This window comes from Prionailurus viverrinus, chromosome B4 (assembly GCF_022837055.1).
Source record: "Prionailurus viverrinus isolate Anna chromosome B4, UM_Priviv_1.0, whole genome shotgun sequence".
Lineage (NCBI taxonomy): Eukaryota > Metazoa > Chordata > Mammalia > Carnivora > Felidae > Prionailurus > Prionailurus viverrinus.
This window is the reverse complement of record NC_062567.1, coordinates 124,654,258-124,680,101: the sequence shown is the minus strand read 5'-3', so window position 1 is coordinate 124,680,101 and position 25,844 is coordinate 124,654,258. Positions and strand designations below refer to the sequence as shown.

Genomic DNA, 25,844 nt, shown 5'->3' with positions numbered 1-25,844 from the left:
AATGTCAGTGCTCATGAACTTGGCTTTAGAGAAAAACTGTCCCGCCTCAGTATTCCCGGAGCTTAGCACAATGCTTGGCATGCAGGAGAGAAGAAGGGCAAAGAGACAAGGGGAAGAAAATTTGTACAAAATCCCACACACCCCTATTTATGACTTAAAGCAGGGAAACTGGGCAACCTTCAGGTGTAACATAAGGTGAAAACTGTTCAGGATAGAGTCCAATTCCTCCTGGGCAACAGCGCCAATATCTTTGGGCTAAGTCCCTTACTTCGAATCTTTTGGGCTTGCGTGGACCCACGCTTCCCTAGCAGGAGAACGCTACGAACACTGAAACCGAGTCTGAGGATTTAGGGGACTCAGAACCCGCTCAACACATGCTCTGCAGCGCTGGATGCCTAGCAACTGTGGGTCGATAGCTCGGCGCTCGACGCAATCCAGTCGGCCTGAGACGCGACGCTCCCTCCGGAGCCTCTCCGGGCCCCGCACCCCTCGGGCCTGGGTCCTCTCGGTGCGCACGCGCGGAAGGGGCTCGGCTGGGGGAGGGGCGCCGGAACGCAGTCGCCGCTAGCGGGCCACGGCGGGGAGGGGCGCACGCACGAGGGGCGGAGCGGCAGGCGCCCCGAGTGGCTGAGGAGCCGGAAACGCGCCTCGGAGGGTGCGGCCCTGAGGAGTCGGCGGGCTGGGCCGGGCCGGGCGGGAAACGTTAGGCCAGCGGCCCCCGGGGCGCGGGGGTCGAGCGGGCGGGGAGGGCCCGAGGCAAGCTCTGCCCGGATGAGGAACAAAGCGGTGGGGCAGGCGCGCGCGCCCCCCGCGCGGCCGGCAGGTGGGCTGCGCGCGGGCCCGGCCGGGGCTGGGCGAGGGCGGCTGGGCCTGCGGGCCTCACGCCGGCGGGCGGGCGAGTCAGTCGGCCGCCCCTGGGAGGCGGTGTCCGAAGCGCCCGGGCGCGCCGGTGGCGAGGGGACGGGGACTGCATCCACTCCGTTTTGGTGACCGCCCTTTCCCCTCTCCTCCCTCCCACCCCCCAGGTTGGGCAGCCCCCCTCCCGAAGCTTCTGGAGGAAAAGCCCCGGGTGTCCCCCGGCATGCCCCATCTCGCGGCGGGGTGCGCGGCCGCCGGCCCTCGGGAGAAGTTGGGCGGCCCCGGGCGGCCGCGGGGCCGAGGGGCCGCGTTTGTGCAGCGGTTGTAAGCAAGATGCGGTAGCACGTGACCCTGGAACGCAAACCCTGATGGCCGGTTCCCCGCCGCGCTTGTGTTCTTTTCTCTGACACTTGGCCCCAAGCAGATGCATCACAGGTGAGTGATGGGCCCTGTGTTGGTGATATCTTTGGGAAGCGTTTGGCAAATCAGAGTTCAGAGTGCCTTTCTTTGGTTTTGGTGCCACGGGGGAGGTTACAGGTGCGATTTGCAAATGGATTTATGTCCCAAAGGAGACCAGAAATCCAGAAACCAGAGTTGGGTTGAATCCAGCCTCATGCAACCAAATTTACTCCAAATGCGAATCGTTCTAGATAGCCACACGTTGATTTTTGGCTCATTCACCCCTTTTCCCTGTGCCTTTGAGTTATTTGAGCGTTTAATATCTTGATCTGGATTCCAGAGTGTATTTTTAGCTTAACACCATGCTTCACCTTGAATTTTGCTGGTTACCCTGTGGCTCAGATGGTAATGTGGGGGAATTAAGTTCTTAGTTTTGCAGGTTTCATGCAAATATTTCAGGTACTTTATGATACCATGGCAGTACAGATCGGTGCCAGATAGAGTTACATTTGGCTGTTGTTTTGGGACCCTTTCATAGGCTGTATGTTTAGGATGAGGAAGACGAATTCACTGAAGTTGCTGAACCTGTCCATGCCTTTTGCAAAGTGGGTGCATTTCAGTTAGCTTTTTATATGTCATTCTAAGAAAAAGTTGTAAGATTAGCAAGTGGCAAATGTGGTTTATTCTGTAAGTCAGTTAGAAACACACACATACAAACTGCAGAAGTGTGAAGGAAATTATTTTACAGGAATGAGTAGGGAAGAAGAGAGAGCTTGGTATCTTGATTTTTAGCTCTTCTTCCAAGCTTGCTTCCTAGAAACCCGTATGAGAAAGGTAGGTAGAATAGAATTGCACTTTAGAATGAGAGTCTTTGGATCTTATTGTAAATTCCCTTCATCTGCTTGCTTTCCGTGGGATATTTGTTACCTTTGGTTTATGGCTGCTGAGGTCATCACATTTCAGTGACTCACGACAAAGCAGAAATCTGCTGAGCCTCACGCTAAACTCTGGTTTGAACTGGTTTGAGAAGAAGGCCTAGGAGTCAACCCAGAAACACCATTTTGATTTTTATCTGGAGATTAGGTACACAGATTAAATTCAGGAATTTTTAGACTGAGATTTGAAGCTATAGACTTTTAGCTTACTTAAAAAAAATATTGTAGCCATTTGTTATAGGTTATTGGTCTGGTGGTTGTAGAGTTTTAATTATATTTATAGCTGTAAGAAATTACAGGAAAAGTCCATTTTAAACAAACTCACCTAGAAACTTTCAGAATTATAGGTAGCTGTTGTTTCTTTAGGCTATAGGATTTTTTTTGCATTCTTTTATAGCATAATTAAATACTTGCACTGTTATTAATGTGTTGTCCTTGATGCACCTCATTTATCCTATGCTTCTAGTTGCCTTTCTAGTAAGGATGAAGATGCATTGCTTTATCCAGATCACATATTTCAAAATTTTTTTTTTTTATTAAAAAAATTTTTTTTTTAACGTTTATTTATTTTTGAGACAGAGAGAGACAGAGCATGAACAGGGGAGGAGCAGAGAGAGAGGGAGACACAGAATCTGAAGCCGGCTCCAGGCTCTGAGCTGTCAGCACAGAGCCTGATGCGGGGCTCGAGCTCTCAAACCACGAGATCATGACCTGAGCCGAAGTCGGACGCTTAACCGACTGAGCCACCCAGGTGCCCCTCATTATTAATAATTTAATTCAGACCCAGTATCACTATAACTCCTGTAAAAAGAATTAGTAAAAATTCTTTTGAGTGAATTTAAACCAAACCATCTACAAAAGTCTGGTTTGAAGTAATAGGCCATTTGGAGAAAATACTGTGAAAGAAAAAGCTTGGGTATTTAAAAAAACAAAAACAAACTCTTATTGCCATGTGCTCTAAGGATTGTGCTTTGCTTCAGGTAGTGTGCGTAGGGTTTGAAACAAAGCACACCTGAGTTAAATCATGTTTTTGCTTTGTGACGTTGACTGAGTTAGCGTCTCTGAATCCCAGAGTTTTTATGATTAGAAAGAATATGACATTCGCTGTCTGAGAGCCGTGAGCATAAAAATGAATTAGTAGTTGGTCCGCTCTCATTTCCCTATCCTGATTGCCTCAGGTTGTACAGTACCTTAAAACGGAATCACTGAGGTAAGATTTTCCTAACTCGTGTGTGCTCTTTCCTAGGATGAATGAAATGAACCTGAGCCCAGTGGGGATGGAGCAGCTGACTTCATCCTCTGTGAGCAATGCCTTGCCAGGCTCAGGGAGTCACCTAGGGTTGGCTGCCTCACCCACTCACAATGCCATCCCTGCCCCAGGTGAGTGGGAAGGGAGAGCGACTGGATTTGAACACTTAATTGTATTATCAGTTCTAAATGGAGCCTGCAGGGGGTCAAAGCCCCTTTCCGAGTGTGAAGGGGAAGCCAGGCAGGTGTAAACAGCAGTTCCACGAGTGGCGGCATAATGGAAGGAATGTTTTTGTGGAGTCCTGGAGTTCTAGTGGACAGGAGTGGCAGCTTTTTCTGATTAGTCCTCTTGTGGGGTGGGTGGCCTGTTACCTAGAGCTGTAATTTGCTTGGCATTTTTTCTAGGATTACCCATTCATCTGGTTCACTCCCTTGGCGCTCTGTCCCTGGGTTAATAGAAGAGGATGAAAGTTACTCTATTAAGTATTCTCAGTAAATAGGAGGAATTGAGCTTTATTTTCTATTACATCCAAAACCGGGAACAACCGCAAATGCATGAGGCTGAGAATTATAAGAGGAGATGCCAGAGACGGAGCTCCCAGGTAGGGCTCCCTGGGAGCCTCAGTATCCAGAGAGGAGTTGTACAGAAAAAGCTCCCATTTTCTCTGTCACTGTACATTTAAAACCTTTCTATCTGCTTTATTTTCTTTTTTCTACTGAAATAGAAAAGAGATAAGCTGTTCGTTCTTACAGTGGTAAGCTAGTGGTCATTAAAGATTTGTGACATCGTAATGGACTTTATCGAAATAAGAATTAATGTTTAGGGTATTTTTTTCCCTAGAATTTATTTAATGTTTTTAAAACTTATTTTAGAGAGAAACAGAATGCAAGTTGGGAAGGGGCAGAGAGAGAGAGGAAGACACAGAATCGGAAGCAGGTTTCAGGCTCTGAGCTATTAGCACAGAGCCTGACATGGGGCTCGAACTCACAAACCGTGAGATCATGACCTGAGCTGAAGATGGATGCTTAATCGATTGATCCACCCAGGCACCCCTAAGGATATTTTAAATCTATAAGTTGTTTAAATAGTTCTCTGTAGGGAATTACCTGCTTAATTACTACTGTGCAGCAGTTAAATAAATTCATCTGAACTAGGGTCTCCACATTCCTTTCAGTGTCCATAAAAGAAATTAAACAATTTATTAGTGAGTTCATTTGATTATCTCTTAGGCATTCCTTTTAGTGAACACTCTCGTTAAGGAGGAAAAGCCTATTAAAAAATATTGCCATGGGCAAACATAAATCACTGCTCAAGTTGGTCAGTATTCATTATTATACTTAGGTACAGTAAGAGTCGTTTCCACACCTTGCAGATATAATCCAAGGTAGATACAATCTAAAGTTTGAATTTTTTTAAATCATGAAATACAGCATATGTACAAAAGACTATATTTGTACAGTTTTGCACTTCCAAGTAGAAGCATATCTAAGAAATTTTATTTAAAGTTTTTTTTAAGTCTATTTATTTTGAAAGAGAGAGAGCACGTATGCACACACAAGTGGGGGAGGGACAGAGAGAGAGAGAGAGGGAGAGAGAGAATGCCAAGCAGGCTCCATGCTGTCAGTGCAGAGCCTGATGTGGGGCTCGATCTCACAACCTGTGAGATCATGACCTGAGCCAAAATTAAGAGTTGGATGCTTAACTGACTGAGCCACCCAGGCACCCCTCTAAGAATTTCCTTTTTAATTTTTTTAATGTGTATTTATTTTTGAGAGAGAGAGAGACATAATGTGAGCAGGCAAGGGGTAGAGAGGGAGACACAGAATCCGAAGTAGGTTCCAGGCTCTTAGCTATCAGCAGAGAGCCTGACTTGGGGCTCAAACTCATGAACTGTGAGATCATGACCTGAGCCTAGTCAGACGCTTAACGAACTGAGCCACCCAGGTGCCCCGGCTAAGAATTTTTAAACAGTAAAACATTCTCACCATATAAAATGGTAAATATAAATAATGAGGTTAAAAAAAATCTGTAGGGGTGCCTGGGTGGCTCAGTTGGTTAAGTGTCCAGCTTCAGCTCAGGTCATGATTTCACACTCCGTGAGTTTGAGCCCTGTGTTGGGCTCTGTGCTGACAGCTCAGAGCCTGGAGCCTGCTTTGGATTCTGTGTCTCCCTCTCTCGCTGCCCCTCCCCTGCTCATGCTCTGTCTCTCTCTCAAAAATAAATAAAAACATTAAAAAAAAATTAAAAATCTGTAATATCATTACTCAAAGACTACTCCTGTGAGCTTTGGTATTTTTTCTCATTTTTATCTCTGTATGATTTGTTCTTTTAAATTTTATTTAAACTAGGTTTTTAATTGTAATTAAATGTTTTAGTACTTAAAGGCAATACAGACAACTGGAGGATCAAGTTGGCCATTTTAAAACTAACTTGAGAACTAACTTTAGGGCCTGTTTGTGGATATTTGCACAACACTTCCTGTCTGGGGATATAAAGGGCTTTTAGGTGAGATTTTTCCCCATTTGCAGAAACTTTCTTGAGTTTAGCTAGTGATTATTGAGAGAATTTTTAAGTACTTAACTTTCTTTTAATTGAGAAAAAAAACTTTTTTGTAGGCCTGCCAGTGGCAATTCCAAACCTGGGTCCCTCCCTGAGCTCTCTGCCTTCTGCTTTGTCTCTGATGCTCCCAATGGGTATTGGGGATCGAGGGGTGATGTGTGGGTTACCCGAAAGAAACTACACCCTACCTCCACCACCTTACCCCCACCTGGAGAGCAGTTACTTCAGAACCATTCTACCTGGTAAGTATTATAGTTATTTGGGAAATTTGAAGAAAGAATAGAGCCTCCTATTAACTTCACTTCTTGAAGACTTGAATAACCCAATTTTCTGTTTGTCAGTATTAGATATTAATCTCTAGGTGGGGAAAAAAAATCTTTATATGTTTTTGTACTTTTCCTTTTAGCGTATACAGATCACACATTATTAATATGGCAGTTTGACTAAGCATAATTTCTTTTTTTTTTTTTAATTTTTTTCTTAACGTTTATTTATTTTTTGAGACAGAGAAAGAGTATGAATGGGGGAGGGTCAGAGAGAGAGGGAGACACAGAATCCGAAACAGGCTCCAGGCTCCGAGCTGTTGGCACAGAGCCCGACACGGGGCTCGAATCCATAAGCCGCAAAATCATGACCTGAGCCGGAGTCGGACGCTTAGTCAACTGAGCCACCCAGGCGCCCCAGACTAAGCATGATTTCTTAATGACAGATGAACAGTTTTTTTCCTTTCTCCTCCCGTGTTTCCTTGATTTAATTTTCATAATTTTGCAGTTGTAATTCCTGTCAACCACACGTCCTGCTAGTGTCACTATTTATTATAAATTAAGGTTTACTGGTTTTAAGTTTATTGACTTCTTATTCTCAGTGTATGTTTCAGAAAATTTAGCAAATGGGGAGAAGAACCACCAATAGTCCTATCATCCATCTTCTTGGTGTACTTTCTTCCTGTCTTTTATTTTGATGTATAGATTTTTACTGTTTTTCATAACTAAGACTGTACTTTCTATATGGTTGTGTGTCCTTTTTTCCACTTAATATTTTCCTGTGTTTTTACATAGTTATTTTTCCTAACTTCTGCATGGTTTTGGTAATTATTCTTTTTAATGCTGCATTACAATCTACTGAATGGATATTCCATCGTTTGTTATTATATTAATCTTTATTGTTGGACAGTTTGGTTTTTTTCCAGGTTCTTATTACTATTATAGGAATGTCTTTGTGTATAATATTTATGAAATGCATTTAGTGAAGATTACCATTAAGTGGAATTTCTTGTGCAAGAGCCTATGAAAGTGTTTTTGGGGTTCATATGCTCTTGCACATGAGTATATGTATTAAGTATGTATGTACTTGTATATATTTAATTTTATATATATATCTAAAAGTATATGTATACTTTTATATATTAAGATATATATATACTTTCCAAAGAGGTTTTAGTAATTTACATTCCCACTGGCAGTGCAGCAAGTACCATTTGACCACATCCTTACAAGCATGAGTGTTTAAATGTTTCTTTCGGTTTTAATAAAGCAGATACAATTGTGACTTATTTTGAATAGACCGTAATGTGTTATGATAGTTTAATAACTTAAAACTTAGTTGTATTTAATTAAATTTTATTAAATTAATTAACATTTTCATATGGAAGATCTGCTTTTAAATCCTTTTACCTTTTAACTATAATAGAGGAAATTTCAGTATCTTAGGTTTCAGGAATTCCAACTATATATATATTAAAGGTGTCATTTAAATGCTCAATTTCCAGTGACTTCAAAGGAACATAGTTAATTTTTTTTTTTTTTTTTTTTTTTTTTTTTTTTTTTTACGATTTCTGAGTTTCACAGGGAAAACTGAATTATGGTATATGAATGTTGCTATTTATAAGGTATATATCAGTTAAACCAAATAGGTAGGAGATTATTTTATGGCCTATTTATGTTGCTATTTTTAAAGTTTTTTTTTTTTTTTAAGTTTTTATTTATTTTGAGAGTCAGAGCAAGCATGAGTTGGGGAGGGGCAGAGAGAAAGAGGGAGACAGAGAGAATCCCAAGCAGGCCCTGCTCTTCAGTGTAGAGCCCCAACACAGGGCTGGAACTCATGAACAATGAGATCATGACCTGAGCTGAAATCAGGAGTCAGATGCTTAACCAACTAAGCCATTCAGGCACTCCTATGTTGCTATTTTTATAAAGCATATATGTTAATTAAACCAAAGAAGTAGATAAGAGATTAATTTAGTTACATTTTTAAGGAAAGTAGCTTCTAAGATTTGGAATTCCTTATATTTAACAATGTACTAAAAAGTCTCTAAAATCTCATCTTCTTTTTTCAGGCATTTTATCTTATTTAGCCGACAGACCACCACCTCAGTATATCCACCCTAACTCTATAAATGTTGATGGTAATACAGCATTATCTATCGCCAATAACGCTTCAGCTCTAGATCCCTATCAGTCCAATGGAAATGTTGGATTAGAACCAGGCATTGTTTCAATAGACTCTCGCTCTGTGAACACACATGGTGCCCAAAGTCTTCATCCCAGTGATGGCCATGAGGTGGCCTTGGACACAACAATCACTATGGAGAACGTCTCTAGGGTTACCAGCCCAATCTCTACAGATGGAATGGCAGAAGAGCTTACAATGGATGGAGTTGCAGGCGAGCATGCCCAAATCCCAAATGGCTCCAGAAGTCATGAACCTCTGTCTGTAGATTCTGTGAGCAACAACCTTGCAGCAGACACTGTAGGACATGGTGGTGTGATACCCATTCATGGGAATGGCCTGGAGCTCCCTGTGGTCATGGAGACAGACCACATTGCAAGTCGGGTCAACGGGATGTCTGACAGTGCCCTCAGTGATTCCATCCACACCGTGGCCATGAGCACCAACTCTGTAAGCGTGGCACTCTCTACCTCACACAACCTCGCCTCCTTAGAATCTGTTTCCCTCCATGAAGTTGGCCTAAGCCTAGAACCTGTGGCTGTCTCCTCCATCACCCAGGAGGTTGCTATGGGGACAGGTCATGTAGATGTATCTTCAGACAGTCTTTCTTTTGTACCACCTTCACTGCAAATGGAAGACTCCAATTCAAACAAGGAAAATATGGCAACCTTGTTTACAATTTGTGAGTGTGCTTAGCCTTTTTCTTTTGGAAATATTGGTAGAAAGGGCTATCATCTCTAACAGATTTAATCACAAAGTCAGGTGTTGATTAAGGGAGTATAGAAAGTATTAGACTTTGGAATATTTCTTTGTGCATTGTCCGTTAATGGCTTTTTCTTAAGTAAGTCAGATGACATACAGTCATTTTGTTGGTTCTTACAGTATCCTGAAGTAATGAAACCATAGTCATTTCCTTCTGTATTTTACAGATACTCTCAGCCCCGTAATCAAGATCTATCCCTGTTTCAAAAATAGAGTTAATTATAGAACTGTAGTGAGGTGTTCTCTGAGGTATTCTGTGTGTCAGGTTGTGTGCTTTTTCAACATAAGATTTATTAGATCACATGTACTTCTTTATCCCTATGGAAATAGTAGGTAGATACAAATGCAAATTTTATTTTTGCTCAGATTGCGTATAAATTACTGTAGTTGGGCATGTAAAAGTTCTTTTTATGGGTCAAGAATAACAAAAAGCAATAGAAAAACTGTTGGTTTGTTGGTGTCATTACATGCGTCATTCATGCAGGAAACATGTTGAGTGCTTAGTATATGCCGGCCTCTGCCAGACACGGGGTAGAAAGCAGTCTGCAGCAGAGGACAGCTGCCTTTAACGAGCTTATAATCTGATGGGAAGCGTGGGCAAGTAAAGGGGCTGTCGAGATATGGTATGATAAGTGGGAAGGTGGGGTTAAGTGCCAGGTCTAAAGGAGCCTGAGGTGGGCATCTAACAACGCCATGGAAGCAATAGGGAAGACTTATCAGGGGACACTGTGTATGTGTTAGCACAGACTCAAAGGACATCAAAGGTGTTGGCAGCAGAGGATCAGGAAGAACAGCATCCCAGACAGGAGTTGCCACCCATAAGTGCCTAGAACTAAGAGAATGTTCCATGGTTCAGAATTGCTGAAGCATAAAATGGGGGTGATGAGAAAGAAGTAGGAGCCAGAACACAAAGGGTTTTCTAAGACCAGTCAAGGATCTGAAGGAGTGAGGTCTGGGATGGGGGTTCTGCTGCAAGGTGAGGGCTAGTTTGTTAGAGGCAAGTAGCAGGTAAAGGAGATGATGCCATAATTTAAGTGAAAGGTGATTTTCTAACCTAAAATAGAAGGATTGATGGTGAGGAAAAGTGGGGTATATTTACAGAAGTTGGGAGAGAAGGGTTAAGGAGATACCCCTGGTTTCTGGCAGGAGACTAGGGGGTAGTGGTACCACTCCTTAGGATAATGAATGGCGGAGGAGGACTGTTGTTTTTTATTGTAGTTTTCTATTTTTTGTTTGTTTTTTTGAGGAGTGATGGTGAGTCTGGTTTCAGACCTGTTGATTTTAGTGTCTGTAAGATACCCAGTAGAGGTGTTCAGTGAGAATTTTAATCTGGAACACAGAGATCTGTCTGCAGATATTTAGGGATCCTCAGCATTAGGACGTTAATCACAGCCATGGAAGTGGAGTGAAATTAGCTCCTAGTGTGAGTATGGCATATAAGAGGGTAGGGATTTTAAGATGCGATGGCAGAGGAAGAGCTTCCAAAGTAGATTGAACAGGAGGGTCAGAAAAGTAGGACAGAGCTTCTGGTGCCTCAGAAGCCAAGCAGTGAGGAGGACTTTTATGTTAACCTTTTAAAGTCTGAAATTTATAATTTTGAAAAAATTTAGGAATGTAGTAGGCTCATTAACTTAGCAGAAGTTAAGAGGTGGCCTAAATAAGCCTATTGATCCTTTTTTATATGGGTATGCAGAACCTCTTGCTCCTATGTGTTTTTTTTTTAATTCACATATACATTTTAAATTGTACAATTTAGTGGCTTTTAGTATATTGACAAGGTTGTGGAACCAGCACCACTATCTTATTCCAAAACAATTTTATCATCCCAGATACCCCACTAGCAGTCACTCATCATTCCTTCCCTTCTAACCCCTCCTCCCCTCCTCCTTTCCCTGCCATCATTCTCAGGCATCCATTAATCTTTCTATAGATTCACCTATTCTGGACACTTCATATAGTGGTAGCATACAACCTGTGGCTTTCCTTGTCTTGCTTCTTTCCCTTAGCATAATGTCCTGGCTCGTCCATGTAGCATGGATCAGTACCCCATTCCTCTTTATGGTTGAGTACTACTCCATTGTGTGGTGATAACCACATTTTGTTTATCTACCTTTCATTCTCGAACATTTAGTTTCTACTTTTGACTATTAAGAATAATGCTGCTATGAATATGCATATGCAAGTTTTTGTATGAACATGTTTTTAAGTCTCTTAGATATATGTTTAAGAGTAGAATTGCTTTGGGATGCCCGGGTGGCTCAGTCAGTTAAGCGTCCGACTTTGGCTCAGGTCATGATCTCATGGCTTGTGAGTTCGAGCCCCTCATCAGGCTCTGTGCTGACAGCTCAGAGCCTGGAGCCTCTTCAGATTCTGTGTCTTTCTCTCTCTCTGCTCCCCCCCCCCCCCCCCAACACTCTGTCTCTTTCTGTCTCTCAAAAATAAATAAACATTAAAAAAAAAAAAGTAGAATTGCTTTATGTTTAACTTTCTGAGAAATTGCCAGACTGTTTTCTGAAGTAGTTGCACCATTTTCAGTTCTCAACATCAGTGTATGAGTGTTCTAATTTCTCCACATCTTTTAAACACTTTCTGATATAGCCATCTTAGTGGCTGTGAGGTGGCATGTCATTGTGGATTAGATTTGCATTTCCCCAGTGACAACAATGTTGGACCTCTGTCTGTTCTTATTTGCCATTTGTGTGTTTTCAGAGAAGCATTTAAGCATTTTTCTGGTATGAAATCTGATCTCATTTGGAGATTTAACATGGATTCTTCAGTGCATTGGAGAATCAGTTCTCACCAACTGTAGGGCATCTTTAATATTCAAGGAATTTTTAGTCAAGTAGTATTTGAAGTAAGATATTATCTCTGCTTTGCCTAAATATGAAAACTTTGATATTTTATGTCATATAAATGGAAATGTGTAATGATTGCTTAGGAGAAAGACACTTTGATGGCTGTGGTTCTAAGGTTTATGTATTCCAACTATTTGTGGACGAATTCGGAAAGTTTGAACATAATCATTGACAAAAAGGGGTCATGTATGCTCTTCCTTAACAGAAATAAAAAAGCAGAAGATTTACAGAGAATGACACTTGTTGTAAAAGTGAAGTTACAGTAAGCATAGAGATCAGTATATAAAGGCAGCACCCTTTCTGACAATGCAAAAAAGAAAGACGGTATGAACAGTAAGAAATTAAGAATTTTAAGCAAACATGTCTGCAAGAATCTGATTCTACCTATCGTCCCAAAGAGCATTTTTTGCCCCCCGCCTTTTTTAAAAAAGAATCTGTTATAAAAACCTGGTTGACCAATTTGTTGATAGTGAAAGAAAAGTGAACAGTGGTGCCGCTGTCTCTGACTCTGTTGACCTGTATTGTCCTCTCCGTTTTAGCCTTGCATGACAGCATTTCAACTCACTGTCCTCATATAGTTGGGTAGAGTTGGAATCTTGGGACTTTAGATATCATATGTAAAGGTATCTACCTAATGTAAGGAATAATGTAATTCATTTTTGAAGTAATCTAGTGTAATCTACTTTTACTAGTGTAAAAAGTAATCTACTTTTCAATCAGTCTCTTATGGACTGAATAGTAAAATTGTCCTGTGGGATTAAAAAAAAAAATTCAGATCCTGTCAGAGAGAGATCTAAGACTGGGATATGTATTTTAGTGTAAGAAAGTGATTGATCAGAATATTTTTATTAGAACTTTGCTTTTTATTGGTTATGTTTTAGTAATTAGCATTTAAATTAAAAAGCAGGTGGCAGTTTAGGCTGCTTGAACTAACCCCGTTTGTGTCTTTCAAATTTCCCATCCATAGGGTGCACGCTCTGTGACCGAGCCTATCCCTCAGACTGCCCTGATCACGGACCAGTGACTTTTGTTCCTGACACTCCAATAGAGAGCAGGGCGAGGCTTTCTCTCCCAAAGCAGCTTGTTCTTCGCCAGTCAGTTGTGGGAGCAGAAGTTGGTAAGAACCTTGGAACTCTCAAAGCCCATCAGTTCTCTTCTTTCTCTGTAGTGTAGAGTTATAAAAGTGGATAGGTGTAATTTCATCATTATTTGGTTGATCAAAAGTTAATTTATGGCTTAAGCATTATTCTTTTAGGAACATTTGTGTAGTAATAGCAATAAATCAAGTTGAAACTTTATTGAGAAAATTCCCCTTTCTTAGAATCAAAATTGAATAAAGGAGAAACTCTTGGCCTGAGTCTGAAGACTTTGATTCTTGGCTGTATCATCCTCTAACAATTATGACAAAACACTCCTCGAAACTTAAGTTTCTTCTCTAAGACATGGAAAATTCACCACTGATAACCTTTTGTCACAAAAAAAAGATCAAGTGTTTTTAAATTTTCTAATACTCCTTAGGAGAAAGGAATAAGAAGTGTAGACTGCCAGAGTTTGGTTACCCATATTTGAATTTAAAATGGTTTCTAAATTACTGTGCCTTTTCTTTGAAAATACCGAACTAGGTTCATTATTTTTCAGCTGTAGTTTGGGTATGAGTCAGTTGAAAGCATTAAAAAGCTTAGATAATATAGAGCAGTGCTTTAAGCACAGATGATTTCATAAGTTTGACTTACAGTAATTGGTCTATGTTTTTATCATCAAGTAATGTTCTCTAGTCATTTGGGAAGGACTTGTTTTGGTTCCTTGTGTATAAAACTGGGTTTAGGAATTTCTGATAGTGGTTCTTACTCTGCATATTTCTTCTGAGTTCCCTTTAATCTGTTGATTACATTTTCCATATTTATAGGATAGAACCCATAAAACTTAGCTACCCCACAGGAGTGCTGGAGTATCAGTTCTGGTTCACTGAGGATAAGATTCTTTACGTGAGCTAAGCTACTCTCTCTTGTATATCCTATTAGATGTTTAAATCATTGACTGGGTAGTTGGTGTCTTTCCCCTGCTAGGTGTATGGACTGGAGAAACCATTCCTGTGCGGACTTGCTTTGGGCCTCTCATTGGCCAGCAGAGTCACTCCATGGAAGTAGCAGAATGGACAGACAAGGCGGTTAACCATATATGGAAGGTCAGCGTTCATGAAGTTCTTCTGTGACTTTTGGATGTTTTTATTACCGTGATGTAGTTAAAAGTGTAAAAGCAGTGTAGAAGTGACGTAGTAAAAGTCAAAATTGGGCAAGACTCATACGGTGCCATTCACCTGTCAGTCATTTGTTTAATATTATGTCCTTTTTGTTCTTTATAACCAAATTATAATATTTAGCAAAATACCAGCTATTGAATTTAGAAGATAAACTGTTTTTAGTCTTTCTTTTGTTAGATAATCCAGTAATTCTTCATTCTAATTACTTGTGGCAGCTGAGGCCATGGACTTTGTTTATATGATGAAAGTCTTATTTTGTAATCAACGAAAACATTTCTCAAATAGCTTGAGAAACAGTTCTGGGATTGGAAGCTGAGACCATTTCTCTAGTTTTCTAATGGGAGGGGCTGGAAATGCAGGGTTTTGACATAAATAGCTATTCCTGTAACATGTTTGTAGAGATTCACTTGTAGTCAATAGATTGGAAATGATGCCTGCAGAATTGGAGTGAGAGGAAGGTTGGTCTTGTGATCAGTGGAAAGGTATGGTGTTGCTGGCACTGGGGACTTGAATTTTGGTTTCCAGAAAGAACACAGAAGAACGCTAGGTCCAGTGGAAAAAGAATGAGAAGAGATGGTTCTCTGACCTTTTTGTCCATTCAGTGATCCACCTCCACCATATGGTAGGTGATGAAGACAAGTAGACTGTTTCTGTGTTTTCCAGTCAAGCCAAAATGTGAATAATCAAGAGCAGGGTCATCCTGTACCTTGAGCACTGTCAGTCTCTGATGATATTTATGACGTTGCTGGAAACGGGGGACTAGTGGAATGACAAACGTGTGAGAAGGCAACCATGGATTTCCACACTGACTATGAAAGCTGAGATCTACTGCAGAGTAAATGTGATTGTTGCTAGCCTAAGTTTAATAGCGCTTTGTATTGTCTGTTAGTTCATTTGATATGTATGTTTACCTTCTGTTGACAGATATACCACAACGGTGTCCTAGAATTCTGTATCATTACAACTGATGAAAATGAATGTAATTGGATGATGTTTGTGCGCAAAGCCAGGTAAGAGTAGTCTGGATGAAGAAATAGTTACGATTTGAATGTTTTTCAGTAGGAAGCTTTGCATAAAATAGGGAAGAGTCAGGGTCCAGATTATACTGCTGTCTGAACATATGTTAAGGCCTAAGGCTTTTTACCTTCTTTCCTCCAGTAGTTGCTGATTAATGGCAATTGTAAGTCAAAACACAAGAAACTATCCTTTTTTAAACTAGTTTATTTAAACAATAAAGAATGATACAGTTATCATTGAATTTGCAAGTGCGTACCTTCTCTTTATATCCACTATTAATCAACCCTCAGGCTGTTGTAGTTCTTGTTCAGTTCTCTATCTCTGTGTCTTTGTCATATGCTCTTAATATTTCATTTTATTAACTTTTCTTCTGGTGAAAGACTCTCTAGTGTTTCTGACTATAAAGGGCAATCAGCTGATGTACACAAGTATGAATTTTGTTTCTATATGAGTCCCTCCTAATCACTAGGGTAGGGAATTGGAAAAATAACCTAAAGAAAATAGTTATGTCTAAGTATTCATGTAGAGTTTTGTTCTAGGGATATGATGTGTTTAGCATATATTTCAAAATTTATATGCTTGATCTATTAAATGTGATAACTTAGGAACCGGGAAGAACAGAATTTGGTGGCTTATCCCCATGATGGAAAAATCTATTTCTGCACTTCACAAGATATCCCTCCTGAAAATGAACTGCTTTTTTATTACAGCCGGGATTATGCTCAGCAGATTGGTAAGTTACGATAAGAGTTATTTCTCCTGAAGCTAGCATGGTAAAAACACCAAGGACCAGAAGTAGTATTGGTAATGGTTTACATGTTAGGTGAACCAAATTATATACGTTCGTATATATAAAAGTAGGATATTACCCTGTTAGAAGTGTTGAAATCTGTGAGGTTCTTCATAAACTGAATGTTACTGATTAAGCAGTATTCATATGAAAGGAACTTTTGCATTAGGATTTTGATTTGGGGTATTTGAAGTTCCTGAGGCTGCTTTTTGAGCCGGTACCATTGTAATTTAAATTCATAAAAAACAGACAGTCTCCTTTAATGGATTTAATCTTCATAGTCTTTTACTTTGCCCTGTGTCATGACGACAAGTTTAAAAGTTTGTACTACCAAAAAAATTTTTTTAATGTTTGTTTATTTATTTTTTTTTAATTTTTTTTTTCAACGTTTATTTATTTTTGGGACAGACAGAGACAGAGCATGAACAGGTGAGGGGCAGAGAGAGAGGGAGACACAGAATCGGAAACAGGCTCCAGGCTCTGAGCCATCAGCCCAGAGCCTGACACGGGGCTCGAACTCACGGACCGCGAGATCGTGACCTGGCTGAAGTCGGACGCTTAACCGACTGCGCCACCCAGGCGCCCCGATGTTTGTTTATTTTTGAGAGAGACAGAGTGTGATTGGGGGAGAGGACAAGAGAGAGGGAGACACAGAATCTGAAGGCTCCAGGCTCTGAGCTGTCAGCACAGAGCATGACATGAGGCTTGAACTCACGAGCTGCATGATCATGACCTGAGCCGAAGTCAGATGTTTAACACACAGCACACTGAGCCACCCAGACGCCCCACTAAAAAAATTTTTTTAACAAAAAAAATTTTTTTGCCTGGGAAAGATGTATTACAATCCAGTGTTACCAAGTGCTTCCTTTGTGTCTGGCATGCTCTGTGAGATGCTGGGAGTATTGAACAAGACATTTTAGTTTTACAGGTAATGGGCAAGGTGGAAATTTTTGTAGAACGGAGAATGCAAGCAACATTATTAATACCCAGAATGAGTTTTAAAATTTAACTACGAGAAGACATTGAGTAATTTTTTTTTTTTGAAGGTGTTCCTGAACACCCAGATGTGCACCTCTGTAACTGTGGCAAGGAGTGCAATTCCTATACAGAGTTCAAAGCTCACCTTACCAGCCACATCCATAACCATCTTCATAGCCAGGGCCACAGCAGCAGCCATGGACCAAGCCACAGCAAAGAGAGGAAGTGGAAGTGCTCCATGTGCCCCCAGGCTTTTATCTCTCCTTCCAAACTTCACGTCCACTTTATGGGTCACATGGGTATGAAGCCCCACAAGTGTGATTTCTGTAGCAAGGCTTTTAGTGATCCTAGCAACCTGCGGACCCACCTCAAGATACATACAGGTACGTTATATTGGACCATCAAAATGGAATTTCACGACAATTAGAAATTGCGGTAGTAAAGAAATTGCAACAAGATAGTCTTGCGGGTATAGAATTGAGATATTAGAGAATGAATCCAGCTGGCTGTCAGCAGGACTTCATTGGGTGATAAATCTGGGTGGAATAATTGTGCTTCCTCAGAGTGTTACCTCCAGGTTATTACAGTGTTCCCCATTCCAGGTCCCCCCTCCCCACCCCATAGTGTGAAGGTGACTGGGAAAATGTACTGAATTAGAAAGGTGATCCATGTTTGGACTTTTTTTTAAGTTTATTTTTGAGAGAGAAAGAGCATACTCGTTCACAAGCAGGGAAGGACAGAGAGAGAGGGGGAGACCCAGAATCCAAAGCAGGCTCCAGGCTCCAAGCTGTTAGCACAGAGCTCAACACAGGGCTCAAACTCACCAACTATGAGATCATGACCTAAGCCGAAGTCACTTAACCGACTGAGTCACCCAGGTGCCCCTGCGTTTGGACGTTAAAGCAAAGGGAATTCTAAGGAAACACTCTGAGCCTTCATGAGAGCTCACTCCTAGACACCAGCCAGAACCAGTTTCTCTCCTGTGAATATTGCTCAGTAAACACTGCCAAATTCTATTTTTTGAGGTTCCGTTTTCTAAATTCCATGTAAACCAACCCCTTTGTTTTAACACTTTTTAAAATACATACTACAAAATATCTGATGAAGTTTTAGTTTTCTTGTCTGAGTCATTGGTTCTCCAAATCTTTGAAAGTAAAATTCTTTCTTGTCCTTTGCATTAAGACTGAGTAGTCATAACAGAGACTGTATGGCCCACAAAGCTTAAGATACAGACTAGACTTTAGAAAAAGTTTGCCATCCCCTGACTTAGAGTAATCTTATTTCTGCATTCTTAGTATTTTATTTCATCCCTGGTTTATGAGGTCATATGTTTAAAAAATGGAAAACTATAAATTTAGGTTGTAAAAGTATGTTTGTCGACAGGTGCTAGAATTTATGAGGTTTTTTAAACATAGTTGAGTTAGGTTGGCTCTAGGCTTATAAGTAGTTTTTTTTTTTTTTCAGATTTTATATCCCGTGTCAGCTATAAACAGTAAAAAATTATTTATATACATCCAGGTAAGTGGTCCTAGAAGGAGGTCAGATTTATTAGCTTCCCTGGCTTTAGTCACAGAATATAAGTTCATATTCTCTGACTGGTTCTTGGTAGACAGCCCTAGAAAGTGATGTTCCAGTTACCAGTCAGTTCTTTCATTTCTGTCTCTGCCACATGCCCATACATGTGCCTGTTCATCTTGGGAGTGCTAATGATTGTGTTAGTCACAGTGTGGCAATTTGGGTTCATGTGCAGGTCAAAAGAACTACAGATGTACTTTGTGTGACAAGTCTTTCACCCAAAAGGCTCACCTTGAGTCCCACATGGTTATCCACACGGGTGAGAAGAATCTCAAGTGTGATTACTGCGACAAGTTGTTCATGCGGAGGCAGGACCTCAAGCAACACGTACTCATCCACACACAGTAAGTCCTCCAACAGCCAACACGCCCCTGGGGTGGTGAACTCGAGTGCTCGCTCGCACTGACCCCTTGTGTGCCTCCTGGCTTGGCACCCTGGTAGCCACTGCTTGTGTCCACACAGCCAAGCAAAGGTTGGAAACCTAAGTTTTTGGTTTCATCCTGGAAGGTTTTACTTGTTTGCTTTATTTTTCTTATTTTTCACTTCTCTGTATTTGCTTTTTTCCAACACATAGTCTGATTTGATTTAACAAATATTTAAGTATCTCCTTGATGTCCAGCATTATGCCAACTGGTGAATATACAGAGATGAAAGACACAGACCTTGTCTTTAAAGAGCTCGAAGTCCGGTAAGAGAAGCAGAACAGTACAGCACTACCATACCATGCTGCAGTCAGAGTAAGCATCAGATCCTGAGAGGCTGTGGAAGAGGGTCACCGACCCGGCCAGGGTGTCTGGGAGAGCCTCCTGGTAGTCTGAGCTAAGTATTAAAGAAGATTAAGTTAGAATTTTTAGGGAGGCAGAGAAGGATAAAGGATGGGAATAGTATTCTAGACAGAGGAAAGGCATATTTAGAAATACATGTACGAGAAGGACTGTGGAATGCAAGTGGTTCTTTACAGTTAGAGCACAGTGTGCGTGTGAGAACAATGGAGAGAGAGGCGGCAGTAAAGTCAGGAGCCTTTTATCCAACTAGGAAAATTAAATTTCATTCTGGAGGTAATGGGGAGCCACTGAAGGATTTTACCTCCCCATGTCACAGGCACCATTCTGTGCCATGTGTGTGTTTTAATTATGGTAAAAACACAAAATTTACTGTCTTAACCACTTCTACGTGTACGGTTCAGTAATGTTAAGTGTATTCACACTCTTATACAAGTGTTGAAGGACTTTGAGGAAAAATGTCAAGGTGAGATATTCCATTTTATAAAGGATTGAAGGAGAAGGTCAAATATTAGGAGACTCATTAAGAATTCATTGCATGAGGGGCACCTTGGTGGCTCAGTTGGTTAAGCATCCAACCTCGGCTCAGGTCATGATCTCATGGTTCATGGGTTCAAGCCCCATGTCTGGCTCTCTGCTGACAGTGCAGAGCCTGGAGCCTGCTTCAGATTCTGTGTGTGTCTCCCCAGCCACCCCCCTCACTGCCCCTCCACTCCTTATGTGCGCACGCACGCGCTGTCTCTCTCTCTCTCAAAAATAAACATTAAAAAAAAAAAAAAAGAATTTATTGCATGAGAGGCACCTGGGTGGCTCAGTTGGTTAATCGTCCAAGTCTTGGTTTCAGCTCAGGTCATGATCTCACAGTTGTGAGATTGAGCCCCATATCAGGCTCTGTGCTGATAGCACGGAGCCTGTTTGGGATTCTGTCTCTCCCTCTGCCCCTCCCTTGCTCCCACTCACTTGCTCTCTCAAAATAAATAAACTTAAAAATTTTTTTTTAAAAATTACATGAATCCAAGTGTAATTAAATGTCTGGGCTTTGTTAGTTACAGTATTGGTAAAGAGAAGAGAACAGATTTTGTGATCCTGAGCTTTTAGTAAGTGTCAGAAGAAGGAGAAAATATTAGCTTATATTATGGGAGGTACTATTTAGAAAGTTATGTTCAATGGAAACTTGATATTCTGATAAGGCTTAGTAAAGATATTAGCTCTTTGTCTGATTTCTAGTCAAATGCCGCCTGAGACACTAAAACAGGGAGTCTAGGTCTACATTTATAATGCTCAAAATGACTTTTTAAAACAAAGTCTTCATGAAATAGTTTCATTATTAGTGTGAATTTTGGAAATTAGACACACTAATTATCAAATACTGTATAGAATATACATATTAGCACTGAAAGAGATCTCTGGCGTCATTTAATCCAGCTGCTTATGTTAGCTTGAGCTGCCATAACAAAATACCTTCTGGAGACTGGAAACCCAAGATCAGGGTGCCAGCATGGTTGGGTTCTGATGAGAGCCTTTTTCCTAGCTTGCAGATAGCTAACTTCCTGCTCTGTCCTCACATTGAGGAGAGAGCAAGCGAGCTCTGGTCTGTTTGCCTTTTCATGTGACACTTACCCATCATGGGGGTCCCATCCTCGTGACCTCATCTAAATCTAATTGCCTCTCATAAGCCTCATCTCCAAATACCATAACATTGTGGTTTATGTCTATAACATGAATTTCTTGGGGGGTGGGGCACACAGACATTCAACCTGTAACACTGTTCATACTAATCACTTAGAAAATGTGAAAACCAGTTGGTGCCAGGACCCTACCTCCAGGGATTCTAATTTAGTTGGTTAGGGGGAGAGGCCTGGACTTTATTTTTTAAAAGCTCCCCAAGTGACTCTGATGTCCAGCCAGGGTTGAGAGCTACTGAGTTCATCCAAATGCTCCACTTGTTTCCACAGTGTTTCTGACAAGCGGTTAAATAGTTTCTTCTTGAATACCATACAGCTGATATACTTTGAGGGAAAGTTTTGCTTGAATCAATTTATGTCAGCCTCCATTCATGCTACATCTGTCTTCTGGAATGATACCCGTAAATTTAATATGTCTTTTAATTCACAGACTTTCATACTTGGGATTGCTGTCATGTTCCCTTTAAGCCCTCTTTTCATCAGCCTTCATGCCTCTAATTTCTGCAACTTTCCCTCATCACCTGGTTTCAAATTTGGTACCCAGAAATGAACATTAATAAAGAGTTAGTTTCTTCATTGACCTTGACCTTCTCTTCTTTCACGTGATGCCTGAATTTGCACTTGCTTTTTCTGTAGCCATTTCACAGCATAATGCAATATGCAAAGTATTTTTTTATGTTTATTTATAATTTTTTTTAAACATTTATTTTTTCAGAGACAGAGTATGAGTGGGGAAGGGGCAGAAAAAGAGGGAGTCACAGATTCCAAAGCAGACTGCAGGTTCTGAGCTGTCAGCACAGCTCCTTTCCTATGGAGGTCATTGGTAAAATTTTCAGATGTTTGTATTTTTACCTTTAGACATTTCAAAATGGATATAGTACTATTAGAATGCATTTTATCTTCTTAGAAGAAAACCCAGCTATAGCCCTAAAGCCAAATGCAGGAGGAGTTCCCTCCCACAGTGTGAGGAGAGTGTGAGGCACATAGCAGAGACTGACTTTGCCTGTCCTTTCAGAAAGAGGAACTTGAGAACAGGAGCAGGGACACTTACTCCCTAGACCATCTTCTTAGTCCCATTGGTTTTTGGATATCAGCTTTAAGATTTGTATCTCCAACCTTCTGTATCTAACCAGTCACCATCTCTGAATTTTGGATGTCCACCAAAGCAACTCAAAGCTGGTGTGTTCAAAACTCAGCTCTTAATACTACCTCCACAAACTTGATTTTCCCCCAGTGTTCACCAGCTCGGTACATGGTACCACCATTCATCCTAGTGGCTCAAGTCTGACACCTTGGAGCCATCTTTAACTCAGTCTTCCATTCTTCATTCAGCTTTACCCAGTCCAGACCACCAGCCTCTTTTGTATGGACCATTTCAGTAGTCTTCCAGCCACCCTTTCTGCTCCTGCTCTCTCCTCATGCATTCCCTAACACAGTTACCCAGGCACACACACACATAAAAACACTGTATTCTGTCATAGCAGCCACAGTGATCCATTTATTTAGCTTATTTTTATTTTTTTTAAGTTTATTTATTTTGAGAGAGAGAAAGTGTGAGTTGGCGGGGTGGGGGGGTGGGGGGAGGGTAGAGAATATCCCAAGCAGACTCCTCGTTGCCAGCCAGCACAGAGCCTGATGCGGGTTTCAAACCCACAAAGTTGGTTTGAAGTCAGATGCTTAACCGACTGAGCCCCCCAGGCGCCCTTGGAATGATCCATTTAAAACACAAGTCAGACTGTTAACGTTCTTTGCTCATTAATTCTCCGTCGTTCCCATCATACTTGGGTTAGAAGGTTTTTACCATAGTCTGGAAGTCCTTCATGGTGTGGTAGTGCCGTGTCTCCCACTTCATCTTCATTACTTTTCTCCTCATGTTCTGCAGTAGCCACATTGCCTTCCCTTTGAAGACACTTCAGCATACTAAACACACTTCAGTCTCGGGGCCTTTGCACTGAACTGTTTGTGCCTAGACATCCCCCCACCCTAGACATCTCCCTGTCTTTCTGTCTCATTTCAGGTTTTGCTCAAAAATGTTGTCATCTCAGAATAGCCTTTCTTGACTATCTCTTATCTAAAATAGAACTCCATTGCTCTTACCTGGTTTCATTTTTTCATAGTACTTTTTACTGTTTGGTATCATGTTTCTTATTTTTGTTTATGGTATAACTCCTCTATTAGAACATAAACTCCTTGAGGGGTGCCTGGCTCAATCAGTTAAGTGTTAGAATTCAGCTCAGGTCATGAGCTCATGGTTCGTGAATTTGAGCCCCACATTGAGCTCTCTGCTGTCAGCACAGAGCCTGCTTTGGGTCCTCTGTCCCCCTGTCTCTCTGCCCGTCCTCCACTAGTTCTCTCTGTCTCTCAAAATAAATAAATAAACTTCAAAAATTTTTAAAGAAAAGAAAAAAAAACATAAACTCCTTGAAGGCAGGGACTTCGTTTTCCATATCCTGTAGCTACACAGAATCCCTCTGTGCCCTCTCCTGCTGGGAGAAGGTGGTAGAAATGCTAACGGGCTCAGGCTTCAGAACTTCTCACTGCACCCTACCTCTTCGAGGATCTTAACCTTCTTTTACCTGTTTTGTATACTGAGCCTTTGTTAAGCCTTGTTCAACTAGATTTTTAAAATTCCAGGTTTTCATGATCTCTGTTTTTTCTCTCTCAAATGTCTAAGCCAGGATTACTCAAACCTTGATACAACTGACAGTTTGAGCTGGGTAATTTTTGTTGTATGGGATACAATTAACACCACGGTGAGATCCCATTATGTATTGGCCAGGTGGCACAAATGTTCAAATCTGAATCTTCCAGCTGTTGAGAATGTGGGGCAACCCGAGCTCTCAAGTGGCTGTTGATGGACATGTATATTCGTACTACCACATGGGAGGGGCACCAGGCTGGCTCCGTCGGTAGAGCATGCAACTCTTGCTCTACAACAGTAAGAGTTGTAAGTTCAAGCCCCATGTTGGATGTAGAGATTATTTAAAAATAAATTATTACTTTTTTTTTTTTTCTTTTTTTGAGGGAGAGCTTGTGAGAGTTTGTGCACACACACTTGAACAGGGAATAGGCAGGGGGGAGACAGAGAACCTTAAATAGGCTCCTCTCCCAGTGCCTAGAGCGATGTGGGGCTTGATCTCATGAGCATCATGAGATCATGATCTGAGCTGAAATGAAGAGTTGGATGCTTAACCAACTGAGCCATCCAGATGCCCCTAAAAATAAAATCTTAAAAAAACAAACAAAAACAACCCACCACAGTGGAGAAGAGTTTAGCATTATTCAGTAAAGCTAAGGATGTACATATCCCTTCATCTAACTCTAGCGCCCTGAGTACATGCCCTAGAGAAACTCGTGCATATGCAGAACAACATGCGAGTATAAAAATATTCCTAGTACTGTTGCCTGTGATAATAATTGGAAAGCACCCAAACATCCATAAACAGTGGACAAATCCAGTACCACAGAGAAGTTGTGGTATATTTGTAAGTAGCGCACAGCAGTGGAAAGGAGCAAAGTACTCGTTCTCACAGCAACTTGAATGCATTTCATGAACATTAAACACGAAGGAGACACACACAGGCAGGCAGAATCCACCTCTGCTGTTTAAACTATACAAATGTTTTATGACTCTGCTGTTTGCTATGAAAAAAAGCCTGATTTCCAGAAGAGTAGAGCTCCTCTAACAAAGACGTGAGGTTGTGCAGAATAATTGTGTGCCTCGGTTGTCGTGTGTAACCCCAAGTCAAAGGTTTTTCCTTGTGTTCCTCTTAGAGAGCGCCAGATCAAGTGTCCCAAGTGCGATAAGCTGTTCTTGAGAACAAATCATTTAAAGAAACATCTCAATTCTCACGAAGGAAAACGCGATTATGTCTGTGAGAAGTGTACAAAGGCTTATCTTACCAAATATCATCTCACCCGCCACCTGAAAACCTGCAAAGGTCCCACCTCCAGTTCATCAGCACAAGAGGAGGAAGAAGAGGATGACTCCGAGGAGGAAGAGCTAGCAGACTCTGTGGGGACAGAAGACTGTCGAATTAACAGTGCTGTGTATTCAGCAGATGAGTCTCTCTCGGCACATAAATAAAAGCCAACTATTTTGGATGGAAAATGCAAAAGGGAAAAACGTACAACTAGTTATCCACTACAGTGGTTTTTGTATAAAATGGTTTCTGATTTTTTTTCCAGCCGGCAGTCAAAGCAGACTGGGAATGGATAAAGCACTTAGAGAAGAGTATCCTAATGAAAACACTTTAGAACAGATTGGGAAAAGAGAGCAGGTAACCTATTTTTAAGTGATGTATGGGGAGGAAAGCGTCAGCTTTTGAAGTCTGTTCTTTATTTACATGGGAAACTAGGTGGTGCATTTATACCTGAGTCAGAGCTGTCCTCTGCCCAGACCAATCAGATTTATTTTAGATTCTTCCATTGTTCCATTTTCCTCCCAGCCCCATGACTTGGTCCCTGCCTCACAGCCATCCTGATTGCTGATTGTGGTTCCGCTGTTTCGTTTTATGTAGACTATCGTGACTTAAGTCATCCCAGAGTGGATTGGAACACGGCAGTGTAAGCTTGTTACTTTGCAGCTAACAAGGTTAAAGCAACACCTGCCTTAATCTCTCTTGGCTTCTTGGGAATTTAGGGTAGACCTTGCTTCCCAAAATTTCAGCAGATGCCTAGAGAGGGCCGATT

At 41.2% G+C, this 25,844-nt stretch overlaps 1 protein-coding gene across 4 annotated transcripts; it reads left to right on the top strand.

Annotated features, from left to right (window-relative positions):
* The first annotated feature begins 553 nt into the window (after nt 1-553).
* Nucleotides 554-25,844, top strand: PRDM4 (PR/SET domain 4). 4 transcript variants are annotated; one of them, XM_047867168.1, is made up of 12 exons: nt 554-655; nt 1,026-1,293; nt 3,439-3,572; nt 6,057-6,242; nt 8,336-9,130; nt 13,033-13,182; nt 14,132-14,250; nt 15,250-15,335; nt 15,948-16,075; nt 17,179-17,493; nt 18,861-19,029; nt 24,927-25,844. In XM_047867168.1, exons 2-12 carry the CDS (start codon nt 1,283-1,285, stop codon nt 25,237-25,239), a joined length of 2,406 nt encoding a protein of 801 aa, XP_047723124.1. In that variant the 5' UTR covers nt 554-655; nt 1,026-1,282; the 3' UTR covers nt 25,240-25,844. The 4 variants fall into 4 exon arrangements, with proteins under 4 accessions (XP_047723124.1, XP_047723123.1, XP_047723125.1 ...); XM_047867167.1 differs by lacking the exon at nt 554-655 and adding an exon at nt 681-823; XM_047867169.1 differs by lacking the exons at nt 554-655; nt 24,927-25,844 and adding exons at nt 681-823; nt 19,305-20,306.